Here is a 16,638-nt window from a genome sequence, read left to right as displayed (position 1 = left end):
ATGTCTCGAGCAATGTGTCTAGCTTAGACAGAAGGTCACACAGTAACTTACAAGTTACACAGAATTCAATGCCTTCTAGCTGGCATTCTAACTACAATATTAAGAATAAGTATTAAGTATTAAGAATTACTGCCTTCTTGGTCAAGAATAAATATTTACAATTATTTATCCTTACAAAGGAATAAAACCTTACAATATGTGTGTGTGAATGAAACCTTCAATCATAAGCAAAATAATATTCATATCAGCAATTCAGCAATTTCAGCATTTATGCACGTCAAAGCGTGCGAGATATTTTTACGACAATTCTACTATGTTTAGTCTTAGCAAAGAAGTGTGTGTCTTCTCCACTGGAGGAAGGTCAGGTTACACAGGGGTAGTTTAAGATCACTGTTATAATAAAGGATCTTAAAAAGCTCTAAAATATTAAATCATAAAGTCTTAACAATCCTAAATCACGTGTAACTATAAAACTAACTTAAATCATGGCTTTAAATCTAACAGTCCTCTATCCTGAAGACTTTCTCCTACAGGGAAACATAGTTACAGCTTTACTTCTGACTAAAGTGCTGACACTGGAGACCACTTACAAAAATCCCAAATATGTATTTATAAATAAGCATTTCCTCACAAAATCAAAAATGACACATATTCTTTAAAATTTGTTTATGTGGCACTTCTATCACCCAATGGTAGAATGGGATACGAGCTATTACTATGGAAATACTAACATATAATTAACAGTTATTCCACGAAATCGAGTCGTATATGAGCTGATAGCCAATGAGGCACGTAATGCGTACATGGCTTATAGCCGATTCAGCTTATAGCGCTGAATAGGCTATAAGCCATGTACGACAAGATTGAGTGGAATAACTGTTTTATTCTATCCACATTCACTGGCTTTTGAGAAACAGAGCGTTTTTATTTTTATGTTTTGTAAATTCGATAAATAAATACTTTATACAAAACGTCTGCCAAAATCATTTCCGCTGAGAATGTAAACAAACCGGTGAAATGACAGTAGCAGTTTGTGAAAAATGCTATAATAATAATTCTTGAAATGCAAAAAAGATACATTCTTACCATGAAATACTTGCATTCAATATTTTGTTGCCTTTTTTTGTATTTTTCGGGGTTTTGTTTTCGAGTAGAGTTTTTATTTCGTCCTCGCTCCATCATTTTCCTCTTCTTCTTCTTCTTCTTCTTTAAGTGTTTTTTTTTTTGGCAGTTGGCAAACTACAGTGGTGCTTGAAAGTTTGTGAACCCTTTAGAATTTTCTATATTTCTGCATAAATATGACCTAAAATATCATCAGATTTTCACACAAGTCCTAAAAGTAGATAAAGAGAACCCAGTTAAACAAATGAGACACAAAATATTATACTTGGTCATTTATTTATTGAGGAAAATGATCCAATATTACATACCTGTGAGTGGCAAAAGTATGTGAACCTTTGCTTTCAGTATCTGGTGTGACCCCCTTGTGCAGCAATAACTGCAACTAAACATTTCCGGTAACTGTTGATCAGTCCTGCACACCGGCTTGGAGGAATTTTAGCCCATTCCTCCATACAGAACAGCTTCAACTCTGGGATGTTGGTGGGTTTCCTCACATGAACTGCTCACTTCAGGTCCTTCCACAACATTTCAATTGGATTAAGGTCAGGACTTTGACTTGGCCATTCCAAAACATTAACTTTATTCTTCTTTAACCATTCTTTGGTAGAACGACTTGTGTGCTTAGGGTCATTGTCTTGCTGCATGACCCACCTTCTCTTGAGATTCAGTTCATGGACAGATGTCCTGACATTTTCCTTTAGAATTTGCTGGTATAATTCAGAATTCATTGTTTCATCAATGATGGCAAGCCGTCCTGGCCCAGATGCAGCAAAACAGGCCCAAACCATGATACTACCACCATCATGTTTCACAGATGGGATAAGGTTCTTATGTTGGAATGCAGTGTTTTCCTTTCTCCAAACATAACACTTCTCATTGAAACCAAGAAGTTCTATTTTGGTCTCATCCATCCACAAAGCATTCTTCTAATAACCTTCTGGCTTGTCCATGTGATCTTTAGCAAACTGCAGGCAAGCAGCAATGTTCTTTTTGGAGAGCAGTGGCTTTCTCCTTGCAACCCTGCCATGCACACCATTGTTGTTCAGTGTTCTCCTGATGGTGGACTCATGAACATTAACATTAGCTAATGTGAGAGAGGCCTTCAGTTGCTTAGAAGTTATCCTGGGGTCCTTTGTGACCTCGCCGACTATTACACACCTTGCTCTTGGAGTGATCTTTGCTGGTTGACCACTTCTGGGGAGGGTAACAATGGTCTTGAATTTCCTCCATTTGTACACAATCTGTCTGACTGTGGATTGGTGGAGTCCAAACTCTTTAGAGATGGTTTTGTAACCTTTTCCAGCCTGATGAGCATCAACAACACTTTTTCTGAGGTCCTCAGAAATTTCCTTTGTTCGTGCCATGATACACTTCCACAAACGTGTTGTGAAGATCAGACTTTGATAGATCCCTGTTCTTTAAATAAAACGGGGTGCCCACTCACACCTGATTGTCATCCCACTGACTGAAGACAGCTGACTCTAATTTCACCTTCAAATTAACTGCTAATCCTAGAGGTTCACATACTTTTGCCACTCACAGATATGTAATATTGGGTCATTTTCCTCAATAAATAAATGACCAAGTATAATATTTTTGTCTCATTTGTTTAACTGGGTTCTCTTTATCTACTTTTAGGGCTTGTGTGAAAATCTGATGATGTTTTAGGTCATACTTATGCAGAAATATAGAAAATTCTAAAGGGTTCACAAACTTTCAAGCACCACTGTAACTTAAAGGTGCATTACTGCTATCGACTGAGCTGGAGTGTGGAACAGGAGCTTGGGGGGGACATGACACGACACTATATTCTTTTAGCTATTTCTGTTTCTTTTAAATAATTGAAAACAAAGTGATATATCTGACTTGATGCGTTCCGCCATTTTTTTCTCTACTTACAGTATATGAGTATATACTACTCATATCCTAGTAGTAGAGTAGCCAATCAGAGCATGTGATTGCTCATATCCGATGAATGTGGATAGAATAACAAAAATTATTATGTCTGTACATCTGAGCAGATATTCTGGGCCAGAACAGTGGGATGTCTACCTGGGACTACTCATTCAGAGTCAGGCCAACACGGCCAACACAGTGCACAAGCAAGTGAAGCGGATCATCTGTCATCCTCAGTATAACACCCTGACCTTTGATAATGACATTGCTCTGATGGAGCTGGACAGCCCTGTGACCCTCAACCAGTATATTTGGCCTATCTGCCTACCTGCAGCCACATACGTGTTATCTGAAGGCCAGTCTGTGTGGATCACAGGTTGGGGCAGAATCAGAGAGGAGGGACGTAAGTATGAATACATTAAGCGACAGAGTGTTTTATTGTCTATGGAAAATAATAACGTGAAGGAATGTATGCGTGCAATGGAGTGAACAGATTCTTAGAATGTTAATTCTTATTGAACCAGGGAATATTTGGGCAAATTACTTCAAATGGACATTATGCATTTTTTGTGACCCCAAAATTGGAATCTTTTATTATGTTAGAAACATATGTGCAACTTAGTGACTTAAAACCAAAGAAATAGTCCTTGCATGTTACCAGTCTAGTAGGAAGAGTGAACTTATATTTCTTAACACGCCTTTTCCAAAATTCAGAAGGTGCGTTTACTCTCTTTCTGTTGTCATGTCCAATCTCTGAATGATACATAAGGAATAAAACATGGCAGGGCATGTTGTTAAAGGAAGATTACCCAGGCCAGGGTGTTGCAATACAGCCTGTCATGAAATAAATGAGCATGTTTTGTACATGATGCATGACTTTGCATTACGTGTGCAGAAGCAGCAGTTGCGCAAGTGATGATGTGTACAAATTCACCTACATGTGAAGGATTATGAAGGATTAACAGTGGCAGTCACTAGATGGCACGTCATAGCCAAAACATTGGTGTCCATCAGGTTTCCAAGTCAAGCTATAAAATATTTAGCGAGTTCATGCACAGAGATATTAAACACACTGAGCACCTCCATCTCTCTTAAAACTTTCTGCCATCATCATGATTGTTGCAATGAGCAGTGTCTCAAATGTACCAATGTTGAAAATACAGAAGACAGGAATGTAAAACAGACCTTTCAGTAGGTTTGAAGGCTACATGAGAGGTTATTAAAATTCACTAAAACCACTAAGTGCAATAGGAAACTAGTTAGTATTAGTACTCGATAAAGGTCTAAACAAGTACAAACCTTGTTTAAAATAGGAGCTTACAAAATCCTTCTTTGTAGTTAGTGATGTTTCTAAAAATAATTTGTAAAGCAAATTAATAAAACAAAAAAGGAGATTGTGAAAGGTCACGATTGTTAATTTGGGAAGCCCTACATGGTCACATGAACCAGTAAACTGTTTGAACAAGCACATGAGCAATAAAAAGTGAAGGACTAAATTTCAGTCATTAATTTATCTTCAGTCACTGCTTTATCCTGGTCAGGGTTGCAGTGGGGATACCGGGTGTGAGGTGAGATTACACCTCGGATGGGACACCAGTACATCACAAGGCACCATGGACACACATTCACATTTTTTGGGAGGTGAAAGGAAACCGAAAAAAAAAAAAACCCAGAGGAAACATGCAAACCTCAGGATGCACCCTGATCTTGACCAAGATAAAGCGTTTGTCTGGTAACAGGATAATCTGGATATTCCTGTTTCTTGTAGTTCTACAACAAGTAAACAGTACGTAAGACAGAATAAACCCCAACATATTTTGGAGAAGAAAAAAAAACGGAGCCTCTCCCTCTCCAGAGCTGATTTGAAAAAGGGAGTGTACCGTAAAACAGGTTTGTCATGAAGAGTGTGCAAGGTGATGAAGGAATAGAGAGGATCCAAAAGTTTCTTAGAGGATACTAATAACGTTAGAGGCGGTTATAAAGGCATAAATTGGGCATACAGGTTGTCATGTTCAAAATGGAAGATGCAAAATTTTGAACTGGTATCAATTTGTTTTTATATACTATTAAGATCTTTACACTGTCGTTGTGAAACCGAACGCTCTGAATAGCTTATCAGTTCTAAGGTTACTGTATGCAACATTTTGCACTTAATAATTCTGTTTACAGCTTTCTTCTCCACAGCTGTATTTGCTCACTGTACACACTTAAATAACTTCCGCTGTTAGCTCATTTTAATGCACACAAGAAAGGCTGTTGCATTTATACTTTAAATGGAAAATTACGTTAAGGTGGACTTGTGCTTCAAATACATTTTTTATTTACTTTGTGTTTGCTCTTGGCTCAGAGTTAGCATCAGTGCTACAAGAAGCAGAGGTGCGTATCATCAACAAAACAGTGTGCAACCAGCTGGTTGAAGATGAGATCACACCACAAATGATCTGTGCAGGAATTCTGAGAGGAGGAGTGGATGCCTGTCAGGTAGAGAAAAGCAACTGCCTTTTCTCGTACTGCTTTTTCTAAGTCCATTAAATCTGCTCTTATTATAAAACCATTCCTCTCTCCACTCTCAGGGTGACTCGGGTGGGCCCATGTCCTTTGTAGACCCAGCAACCAACCGCTTTTTTCTAGTCGGGGTCGTGAGCTGGGGTGAAGGCTGTGGTCGAAAGGGGAAGCCTGGCATTTACACACAGGTTACCAAGTACCGCAGTTGGATCCAAGAGAAGACTGGAGTATAAAGTGCACATCTGAGGTGTGTGACAGACTGTTGTTTTAATCCCACTCTGCCCACTCCTGACTCCAACCTGCTTCCAAAGGAATTCTAACCAATTCTGCCTATTTCCACAGACGATCTAGACCAATCCCTCCTGCTCCTGAAGAAATGCGCTCCTGTGTTCATGAACATAGTCTTTGTTGCCTCATGAACTTGTTTCATTCGCATCAGTATGAAAATAAAAACTACCTGTTCTTGCAACTATTTTTGGTGGGTCCTACAGGATGTCATTCCTCACACACACACACACACACACACACACACACACACACACACACACACACACCCCCCTCTAATGCACTCTAGTAAAATTCTCATGGTTATTTTGGTAGACAGGTAAATTCCCCTTTGGAATGAAACAGGATGCAATCAGACAGGATCTATTCATTTTATTACAATTTTGAATTACATAAGTCCAGTTTTATCATTCTTGAGTCCTATTAAGTTTTTACACTCACTGGCCACTTTATTAGGAATACCCAAACACCTACTGTTTTATGCAGTTCTCTAATCAGCCAATCCCTTGACAGCAGCACAGTGCATAAAATCATGCAGATACAAATCAAGAGCTTCAGTTAATGTTCACTTCAAACATCAGAATGAGAAAAATTGTGATCTCAAAGTGTGACTTTTCCTGTGGCATGGGCGTTGGTGCCAGATGGACTGGTTTGCTTTTTTCATATCTTTTTTTTTTTAAATATATGTAAATACTTAATTTATCTAGAAGTTTTCTCTATTTTATTTTCTCTGTTTATCCTGTAATGATGCTGCTGGAATTTTTCATTTCCCTGAGGGAACCCTCCCAAAGGGATCAATAAAGTTCTATCTAATCTAATCTAATCTAATCTTCAGAAACTGCTGATCTCCTGGAGGGCGACATGGTGGTGTAGTGGTTAGCACTGTCACCTCACAGCAAGAAGGTTCTGGGTTCGAGCCCCGTGGCCGACAGGGGCCTTTCTGTGTGGAGTTTGCATGCTCTCCCCGTGTCTGCGTGGGTTTCCTCCGGGTGCTCCGGTTTCCCCCACAGTCCAAAGACATGCAGTTAGGTTGACATGGGGCGGCCTTGGGCTGAGGTGCCCTTGAGCAAGGTTCCTAACCCCTAACTGCTCCCCGGGTGCTCTGGTGTGGCTGCCCACTGCTCTGGGTGTGTGTGCATGTGTTCACTGCTTCAGATGGGTTAAATGCAGGGGATGAATTTCACTGTGCTTGAAGTGTGCATGTGACAAATAAAGGTTTCTTCTTCTTCTTTCATGTTCTCTCTGTCTCTGCATGGGTTTCCTCCAGGTGCTCTGGTTTCCCCCACAGTCCAAAGACATGCAGGTTAGGTTAATCGGTGGCTTTAAATTGACCATAGGTGTGAATGTGAGTGTGAATGGTTGTTTGTCTCTATGTATCAGTCTGTCGATGTGTCCAGTGTGTACCTTGCCTCTCGCCCATAGTCAGCTGGGATAGGCTCCAGCTTGCCTGCGACCCTGCATGGGATAAGCGGTTACAGATAATGGATGGATGGTCTCCTGCAGTTTTCACACAAAACAGTCTTTAGAGTTTACACAGAAAGGTGCGAAAAACAAAAACACTGAGTGAGTGACAGTTCTGTGAGTGGAAACACCTTGTTGATAAGAGAGGTCAGAGGAAAATGACCAGATTGGTTCAAGCTGTCAGGAAGGATATAGTAACTCGTATAATTACTTTTTACAACCGTGATGAGGGTGTAGTGGTTAGCGCTGTCGCCTCACAGCAAGAAGGTCCGGGTTCGAGCCCCGTGGCCGGTGAGGGCCTTTCTGTGTGGAGTTTGCATGTTCTCCCTGTGTCCGCGTAGGTTTCCTCCGGGTGCTCCGGTTTCCCCCACAGTCCAAAGACATGCAGGTTAGGTTAACTGGTGACTCTAAATTGACCGTAGGTGTGAATGTGAGTGTGAATGGTTGTCTGTGTCTATGTGTCAGCCCTGTGATGACCTGGCGACTTGTCCAGGGTGTACCCCGCCTTTCGCCCGTAGTCAGCTGGGATAGGCTCCAGCTATCCTGCGACCCTGTAGAACAGGATAAAGCGGCTAGAGATAATGAGATGAGAACCGTGATGAGCAGAAAAACATCTCAGCATGCAACAGCAGAAGACCACAATGGGTTCCACTCCTGCAGCCAAGAACAGAAATCTTAGAAATCAAGAACAAGTTCCTATTAAAGTGTGTATATATATATATAGTCTGTATGTATGAATGTTGTTTGTTTTAATTTTCTTACTGAATATGATAAATGTTTTATACATCAGTATTCAAATGAGCTATGCTTTCAGGTACCATGTTATAAAGGGTGCAGATTACCTGTCTTAAAATGTAATATGCAATGTGTAGATTTTGTGAAAATTAACAGAAGGGTAAATTGCTCTATTATATGCATTTAAGTTCATTTCCATCTTTAATTTATGTTACTAAAAAAACTTATTAATTTTAGTTGATTAATTTTAGTTTAATAATTTTGGTATTAATTTTCTCTGGCAAAGAAAAATGTCCTAGAAACCATTATGTTAACTTTATATGTGTAATGGTTTTAGATTCCAAATCACACAGGTCCTTTCAGACTCTTGTGGTCTTTGATGGTGATCTTGTGGTAAAGGGCATTTGATGATTTAATGGTGTCTAATGGTGAATAAACCAAGTGGCTGCCTTTGATCAGTCATGATGCTGTATTTCTCTGCATTTATGGATTAGACAACAAGAAAATGTTTGTCGTAAAAGCTACTGTAGATAGAACTGGCAAATGGTTTAAAAAGATACAATTATTCAAAGATATACATGCTGTCCATATCCCCAATAAAGGAGTGGAAATCATTAAAACCACTGGATTGTGATGAAGAATGGTTCATGGACCCAGTAAACCCATACTCAATCAGAGGTTGGTGTTATATATAAGCATGGAGGATGTACTGTGAGTTTGGGAGTTAGTGTAATTATAAATTATTGAAGTGTAATTATATTTTAATGGTTTGTTTTGTCTTTCGAATATGTTTTATGTATTGGCTCCATTAATTCAAACTCCTCCATGTGCATGATCACAATGTGCTTTATTTCCGTTATGAATGTTGGTTTACAGAATAAATGTATTAATAGTTTTGTAGTTGTGCTATTGTTGTTTTTAATTATATTCATCGGGATGTTGACTTATCTGACATTAGACATTTTCTGAATGGGCAACATTTTTTGAGAAGGGGAACAAAAACAAAGTCGGCACCAGAAGAACCGGAAACGCGGAAGGATGGTGCAGCGCTGTTATTGTTCCTACCCGGTTTTCAGAATGCTAATTCGAGGTTTGGCTAGTTAGCTAGCTGGCATATATATTTTCTTTCTTTCTTGACGTATGGTAAGTTGTTTTAATTTGGTGTGAATATCGAATATAAAGTAGATAAAAGAACTAAATTATGCGACTTTGCTTTGACTAAAGTAGTTTTTGGAAAAACTAAGTTTGAAGAAGCTAGTAGTAGCTAACAGAAAGCTAGCAGAGATATCTAATTCCCTTAAACTCAGAATATTTTAGTTACACGTCAGAAATACACAGTTTGAGTTAAGTCTAAGGTTTAACTTTTGCGTAAAGTTGAGCTTTTAATTGTTGTGAATGTGATTCATATGGAGGTTTGCTTGCTTGCTGGTTAATAGAAATATATGCAAGAATAATAATCAGTGTTTAACTTTGCCTGTTTACTGTTTGCTTCTGAATGTAACTCGCGGTAGGTTTGTCCAATCTAAGCTACATAATTAATTTGAACGTATAATGGGTCCGTCTCAGAAACTGGCCCCTCCTGGGGACTCCCTAAAGTGAATGACGCATGAAATGGAATGACGAATGACAGGTAGTAAATTTGAACAATAAATGGTCCCTTGTCATTCAAATTCTTACAAATGGAATAACGATTGAAATCTTCACTTTAGAATTTTACTTTTTTTTTTTGCATTTACCTAACACTTAGTTTCTTTTGTCATGTTTGTCCTATTGACAAATAAATAAAAAAAGATAGTATCTTGCTTTATCTGGCCTCCACTGTGGAAAATCTTTTTGATTACAATTAAAATGTTTTTGTAAAATTAATTTACATATAAAATAACTACATCAGAGGGTGGCACGGTGGTGTAGTGGTTATCACTGTCACCTCACAGCAAGAAGGTCCGGGTTCGAGCCCCGTGGCCGGCGAGGGCCTTTCTGTGTGGAGTTTGCATGTTCTCCCCGTGTCCGCGTGGGTTTCCTCCGGGTGCTCCGGTTTCCCCCACAGTCCAAAGACATGCAGGTTAGGTTAACTGGTGACTCTAAATTGACCGTAGGTGTGAATGTGAGTGTGAATGGTTGTCTGTGTCTATGTGTCAGCCCTGTGATGACCTGGCGACTTGTCCAGGGTGTACCCCGCCTTTCGCCCGTAGTCAGCTGGGATAGGCTCCAGCTTGCCTGCGACCCTGTAGAACAGGATAAAGCGGCTACAGATAATGAGATGAGATGATGACTGAATTGATTATTCGCTTAAATATGAATAATATGATACATTTTGGGTATTTGATATGGCGAAATAGGACACAATGGAAAAATCAAGAACACAGCGGAAAGATGAGAATAACAGCGGTGGTAAAAGAACAGCGACTGTACCGGCTGAAGGTCGCGTGGGTCTCTGTTGCGGCACACAAGCAACGGGACATCACTACCGCACTGGACGGAGCGTGAGGCGGGGGCGGGGCAAAATGACTGGCTGTAGATTCTATCATGTCTGGGTTCGAGCCAAAATCAAAATTGACCATGGTTGCAAAATATTGGCCAAAAATACACAAACACTACGAAATATGAAAGTAAGATGAAAAAGAAACATTCTATTGCCTTATACTGCAAGACTAAAACAAAATAAAACTGTCAAAACTCACCTTTTCAGTGATAACATCCGAACAGATCACTCGTGTGACAGAAAGGCCGCAAATGGAAGCACGATCAACTAACTGTTGCAGTGGAAAATTCCATTCTACACATGCAAATTGTTAATGTGTGTCCTTCCCCGCACACAAATAACACGCTACGGTAAAAAATAGACCACAACTCATTTTATAGCTCAGAAATTCATACAAGACCAGCTACTATTGTAACATATTCTGTAAGAAACATATTCTCTACCTAACTTTCAGCTTTCGTTTTAAAAAATAAAATCGCAGATTTATAACTAAATTTTTATATGGCGTAGTGATTTTAAGTTACTCCTTTTGGTGAGGTAGTGACCTTGACCTTGAGGCTTTCCGTTTAGATCAAAACATACGATTGTATTGGTTTTGGGTCTGCGGAAAATGGAGTTACAACGGTGATCAAATATTTTGCATGATGTTTTATTACGGTTATGATTATTCTGTGAGCGCACCAATCCTTAGGTGTATAAAGTTACAACTTAAAATACAATTAGTGATAACTGTAGACTTTTCAGTGGACTACAACCTTCTTAAGGGAATGCGATGTAGTCAACCATTTATCATGTCCCAGATCAAGCCGCCATTTTTCCACAAATTTGCAGAATTTTTTCAAAATTCTGAATATTCACATCAAAGATTGTTTTATCTGTATTATTCCTTTCATCATTTTATTTCAAATTAAAACCAACGTCACTATTCAAAACCATATGGTTTATTGACTGTGAGTATATTTAGTGGGGTACCCCCACAGTACCCAGTTTCTGAGACTGACCCATATATAAATACCTTAAAGGAAATACACTCTGAACAAGTTTTATATATTTTATATATATATAATATATATATGGGTGGTTGACATATTTGGCCAAAAAAAAGTTTTTTTTTTTTTAAATCTCAAATTTAAGTCATGGAAGTCATTGGATTATATTCTACCAACTCTTATATTTCCAAATATGTGGTCTTGCAGATTTTGTCCTGAAATTTACATTTATTCACTAGTTTACGGACTTAGTGATTAAAATTGTCATATGGTGTGACATGAACGTTATTGTGCATTAAATTAAAAAAGGGTAGAATGTGATATTGTAAGTCAATTTATCCTGATTCTTTGTCATTATTATATAAAAGTATATCATTTCTTATGTGCAAATATGTTACATTTTGATTGTTTTACTTTATCAACACTCATAGAAGGACGATTACTTGTAATCTTTCAATATACTTCAAATTAATTTGGGTATACCTTGTTATAAAAGTACCAAAATGCTTGTAACCTTTGCTGGCACTATTCCCCATCTGTCACACTGATGAATTTATGATTAATAACCAAAAAGCCTTTTTTTTTTTTTAAATTCTGAATGTCACCCCAAATTACATGGTGTCACGCCATATGCATTTACTTTGCATTCAAGAGTGATTGAGTGAGTCTGCATGCATGTCTGAGTGAGTGAATGAATCTGCATGAGTGAGTGAGTGTGTGTGTGCATTAGGGCTGTAACGATACACCCAACTCACGATTCGATTCGTATCGCGATTTTTGACCCACGATTCGATACGCCCACGATTTTTTTTAAAATGTTTTTTTAAAGTAGTAAATTTGACTTATTAACATTTACTTACTTACATTAACTATTTAATAACAAATAATTCAGACCACTGCAGAGAATGAGTAATATGTATGCAAAAATGAACAAATGTATATCCAAAGATTGTTTTATTTCTCAAAATAATACTGTTGAGCCGGAAGCTCTGTTCTTTTCGGTTCTGAAAAAGTCATTTTTCCAAATCGTGTAAATCCGTTAAGATTTTTTTTTGGGGGGGGGGGTGGCTCTCTCACTGTCTCACTCTCATAGGGCCAATGATTTTCTGTGATCGCGGAAAACAGATGGAAATTATGGAATTTTTATGGTGAAACATTGCTCGCGTGTCAAAATGTAACTGCCGCAGAAGGCTTCCGCCCAAGCAGACATGCCTTCAGTGTTGCCAGATATTGCTAACGTTTTCCACCCCAAAATATGTTCAAAACCAGCCAAAAAGCACCTAAACCTGCCCAATCTGGCAACACTGCATGCCTTTCCGGTCAAGTGATTGTGATTGGCTTGTGGCACACCTAGCCAGCCAATGAGCTGCTTGTTTACAGATTCGCTCCCCGCGTCGCAACCAGAATGGCGACCGCTTAAAAGAAATGAATGCTCTGCCGTTGCGTGACTCGCAGAAGATTGTCGCAGGTCGGCGAAAAAACAACTTACTAATAGATATAAAAAAATAAAAGTAATTTAAGTAAGTTTAAAATGTAATTTAAATAAAAAGTAAAGTATTCATAAATTGAAGTTTGGAAGCGCCTCTGTTTTTGGGCTGAGGAGAAGTTTGAAAGGGTGTACCGCGATTCTGCCTTCTTGTATCGCGATACGGATCGTGGCGATACGGATTGTGGCGATACGGATCGTGGCTCTGCGTATCGCGATTTCGATTTCGATACGCATATCGTTACAGCCCTAGTGTGCATGTGCCTACTCGTGCAAGCGTGTGTATGTTTATCTGTAGAGCTTTCTTTGAACTGAGTTTTTCCAAGTATAATGTGCTTTTCAACTTGGTCTCAACATAACTGCACATTGTACAACTGGCATAGGCTATTTGATGCAGCCCCCTGCATCACTATCAATAAGTTGCTAGTCTCTTCCTCAGGACCTCCTCTCTCCTTACAGAATCTGCATTTAATCTCTCCCTGTATTTCCTTGTTCTTTCTTTACTCGCTATCTACTGAAATCTGCCTCAAACTGAAAATAAATTAATAAAGGGAAACATTTAAGTGGCAAAATACTGTAGTTTAACATGTATTCAGCTTCAAAATGGGATCTTGTGGAAGTAGAGATTCACCAAATTGAGTTCGTCTATAAATATTAAATTTGTGAATAATATAGTATCAAAATGTGTTAAAAGGACAAAATATTCAATAAACTTAATTATTAGTTATAAAATATGTATCTAAGAGCATTATGTATTTAAATGCAGTTCATATCATATAGTGTGACAAAATAATCATATGGTGTGACAAGAAAACCCTGTCACACCTTATGATGTTGTCACACCATATGAGGATTCATGTACTTGGCATGATATTACGCAATGTGCCTTTATGCTAAAACCATGCTAGCTACAATATGACAATATAGTTTTAAAGATAATATTGACTGAAAAGTAATTTCATTTTGGCAATTTTGTGTAAAATGAGTCACACCAAAAGACAGTGCAAAAGGGAAGTGAAGCAGGAGTGCCAGATATACTTGATTTTTTTTGAAAACATGAAGAGAGAGAACTCACCTTCTAACTTTCAGTGTCCTCCTGAAAGAAGGAAGACCCCCACTCCCCAAAGGTCTCCAAACAATTGCCCGTTTAATAAAAGGAATATGGCGGCACACCATATGATATCCATTTTTGGGACAAAATGTTTTAGTTAAGGGTGGCTTCAAAATATTATGTCTGAACTTTTAGCCAAGTAGTCTCACAAGTAGACATCTGGGTTATCAACATATGATTGAATAAACAGAAAATGAATTCATTTTTTGTTTTTATTCAAAATCAAACTTTGCGAAATGTGCTTGGGACAGTCACGCCATATGAGTTTTTTCTGGTTTGGTTGAAAATTGTGAAAAAATGGAAACTTAATCACATGAATGTTCTGTATGTTCATATAAAACAGCACTTTCTGAACAATATCACCACAGTTTTTGACATTTTTCTATAATTTACTTATCTTTGACACATATATAACTTGTTCAGAATAATTCAGTTGTAAATAATCTTGCACTGTGTATTTCCTTTAAGGCTTCTGAAAGATGGATTCTTTAGATCACATGCTCACAGACCCTTTAGTCTCAGGGATGGGCTACGATGGCTGTGTGATGGAGGAGTGCATGTTGGGAAACTGCAGAGTTCGGATACCAGAAGATTTTCTAGAAGATGTGAGTACTAGAATGTTCTGGTTCTTGGGATACACCAAACACAATAGAAAAACACAACTGTAGTGTGCTTTAGTACAAATTAAGTCAGTGACATACCTGTTAATATAAAACATTCAAGGCATTAAAAGGAAAAATCCACCCTGAGAGTCTTGCACATTAATCTTTCTAATTAAGTTAATTGTGAACTCCACTGCCATCGAAGACCTATTTTGTAGATGATTTTCTATATTTCCCACAATGCTCTTCAACTACTTGCTAAATAGTGGCACCAGTGGGATTTCAATTTTTTTTTAATCATCTTTACCTGAAGGAACTGATGCAGCGGCGCTTTAGTCCTTTCTATACACTCTGCAGAAACGGACCAGCTTCCAAAGCTTCAACTTTCATACTAACACTGCCTTCAAGTTTTTTTTTTTTTGGGGGGGGTGCTTTTTTCACCTTTATTGGACAGGACAGTGTAGGGACAGGAAATGAGCTGGAGAGAGAGACGGGGAGGGATCGGGAAATGACCTCGGGTCGGAATCGAACCCGGGTCCCCGGACCCATGGCACGGCGCCCTAGTCGACTGAGCCACGGCGCCCCCGCCTTCAAGTTTTAGTTCATTATCTCATATATCTCTCAATAGCCAAGCTGAGTTTCTGCTGTAACTCTTTGCGACTGTATCGTATAGCTGTGCTGGATTCTGGAACTTTGAGTCCAGTGTTTGCTGCCTCTGCTACTTCACTGTTGCATTAACAGCAGTCCAACTGTCCAGGACGACCAAATGTTTGGTCCAGACAAGTCAAATCCGCCTCTGCCTGTCCGACGGGACAAGTTGAACATTTGTTGAAAGTCACCATTTTTATCATCATTATTCCAGAGTTATGTCATTAAAGTTCCAACAAAACTAGTTCAGTCCTCTCAGGGCTCCGGCCATGTTATTGTTTACAAAATTCCAGGGAAGCCGAGTACAGCAGGTGTGGTGTAAAAATAACCATGTCGTAATATCTAATTATAGATTATCAGACTTTGAATTCATCAAAATCTGAGAAATGATCCGCTACCTCAATAAAATAAATATCTGAGGTGAATCTTCATTTCATTCGGACATTCATTGTATTTTTCTTTTGTATGGTTCACATTAACCATCACAAATGTCGTAAAATCTTTTGTGGGAATTTTACGACAGTGCCGAACTCACTTACGGTTTTTCTTCATTCACAACATGATTCTGTCCCCCTCATCGTGTCCAATTTGTTTTCTTTCAGTTTAATTTCATAAAATTAATTTATACTTCAAGTTTTACTGGGTTCATCAAGATTTAACTTTATTTCCTCCAGAAGCTTTGAGTTTGGGTGAGTCTGACTCTTAAAGTGCATATTCTGGACCGATTTTTTTTTTTTTATGAAAGTATGTCCCTTTACACACTTATCTAGAAGGGTAATTTTGCACAAAGCCATCTGTCTACAGCAGAAAAAAATAAAATAATAAAACGCGTCTGGAAAAATCCCAAGAGAGTCTGGAGCCAGATTCGTGACGTTACCTGCGGAAGCACCAGCAGGCTGCGCGAGCTTGCACGGTTTCAGTGCGCAGCCTGTGTACACCAAGCACTCCCATTTCTCTCTCATTGTCCGGTCTTTTGGAAAACGATGAGTACTAATCCCGTCAAGATTGGTGTTGCTACACCCTCCTACGATACATCTGTTAACCATTTTTTAATATTTACGTGATAACGTTGAAGAAATTTGCAGAAAACCACCAGGTCGTTTTCTCATAAACAAACCAGCGCTGACGTAGGATTCAGAGGGAGGCGTCCCGCACGCGACATCACAAAAATCAGTGTTTGCCGGGAAATCCAAATGCAAGTTTTTTCAGAGGCGGACCAATTCGGCTCAAATGGCTTGATTTCAACTGAATTTTTCTGGTATTGCGCAAGGTAAAAAAATTGCACAAAATGCAAAATGTGACAGATATTTGACCAA

The 16,638-nt window shown here is 38.7% G+C and overlaps 2 protein-coding genes across 5 annotated transcripts in view; both read left to right on the top strand.

The window, feature by feature from the left end:
- The window catches only part of st14b (ST14 transmembrane serine protease matriptase b), a 38,888-nt gene extending 32,893 nt beyond the window's left edge, over nucleotides 1-5,995 (top strand). For all 3 annotated transcript variants that reach the window (XM_060936178.1, XM_060936176.1, XM_060936177.1), the window contains 4 exons: nucleotides 3,144-3,421; nucleotides 5,366-5,499; nucleotides 5,592-5,770; nucleotides 5,866-5,995. In XM_060936178.1, the coding sequence (XP_060792161.1) occupies nucleotides 3,144-3,421; nucleotides 5,366-5,499; nucleotides 5,592-5,756 (577 nt within the window). In that variant the 3' untranslated portion in view covers nucleotides 5,757-5,770; nucleotides 5,866-5,995. The remainder of the gene's footprint in view (nucleotides 1-3,143; nucleotides 3,422-5,365; nucleotides 5,500-5,591; nucleotides 5,771-5,865) is intronic.
- A 3,055-nt stretch (nucleotides 5,996-9,050) lies between these two features.
- Nucleotides 9,051-16,638, top strand: part of nfrkb (nuclear factor related to kappaB binding protein) — a 40,697-nt gene continuing 33,109 nt past the window's right edge. For both annotated transcript variants that reach the window (XM_060936172.1, XM_060936171.1), the window contains exons 1-2: nucleotides 9,051-9,147; nucleotides 14,541-14,677. In XM_060936172.1, the coding sequence (XP_060792155.1) occupies nucleotides 14,552-14,677 (126 nt within the window). In that variant the 5' untranslated portion in view covers nucleotides 9,051-9,147; nucleotides 14,541-14,551. The remainder of the gene's footprint in view (nucleotides 9,148-14,540; nucleotides 14,678-16,638) is intronic.

The sequence above is a fragment of the Neoarius graeffei genome, chromosome 12 (assembly GCF_027579695.1).
Source record: "Neoarius graeffei isolate fNeoGra1 chromosome 12, fNeoGra1.pri, whole genome shotgun sequence".
Classification (NCBI taxonomy): domain Eukaryota; kingdom Metazoa; phylum Chordata; class Actinopteri; order Siluriformes; family Ariidae; genus Neoarius; species Neoarius graeffei.
Note: the sequence above shows the minus strand (reverse complement) of the source record. Positions and strands in the feature narration are given on the sequence as shown.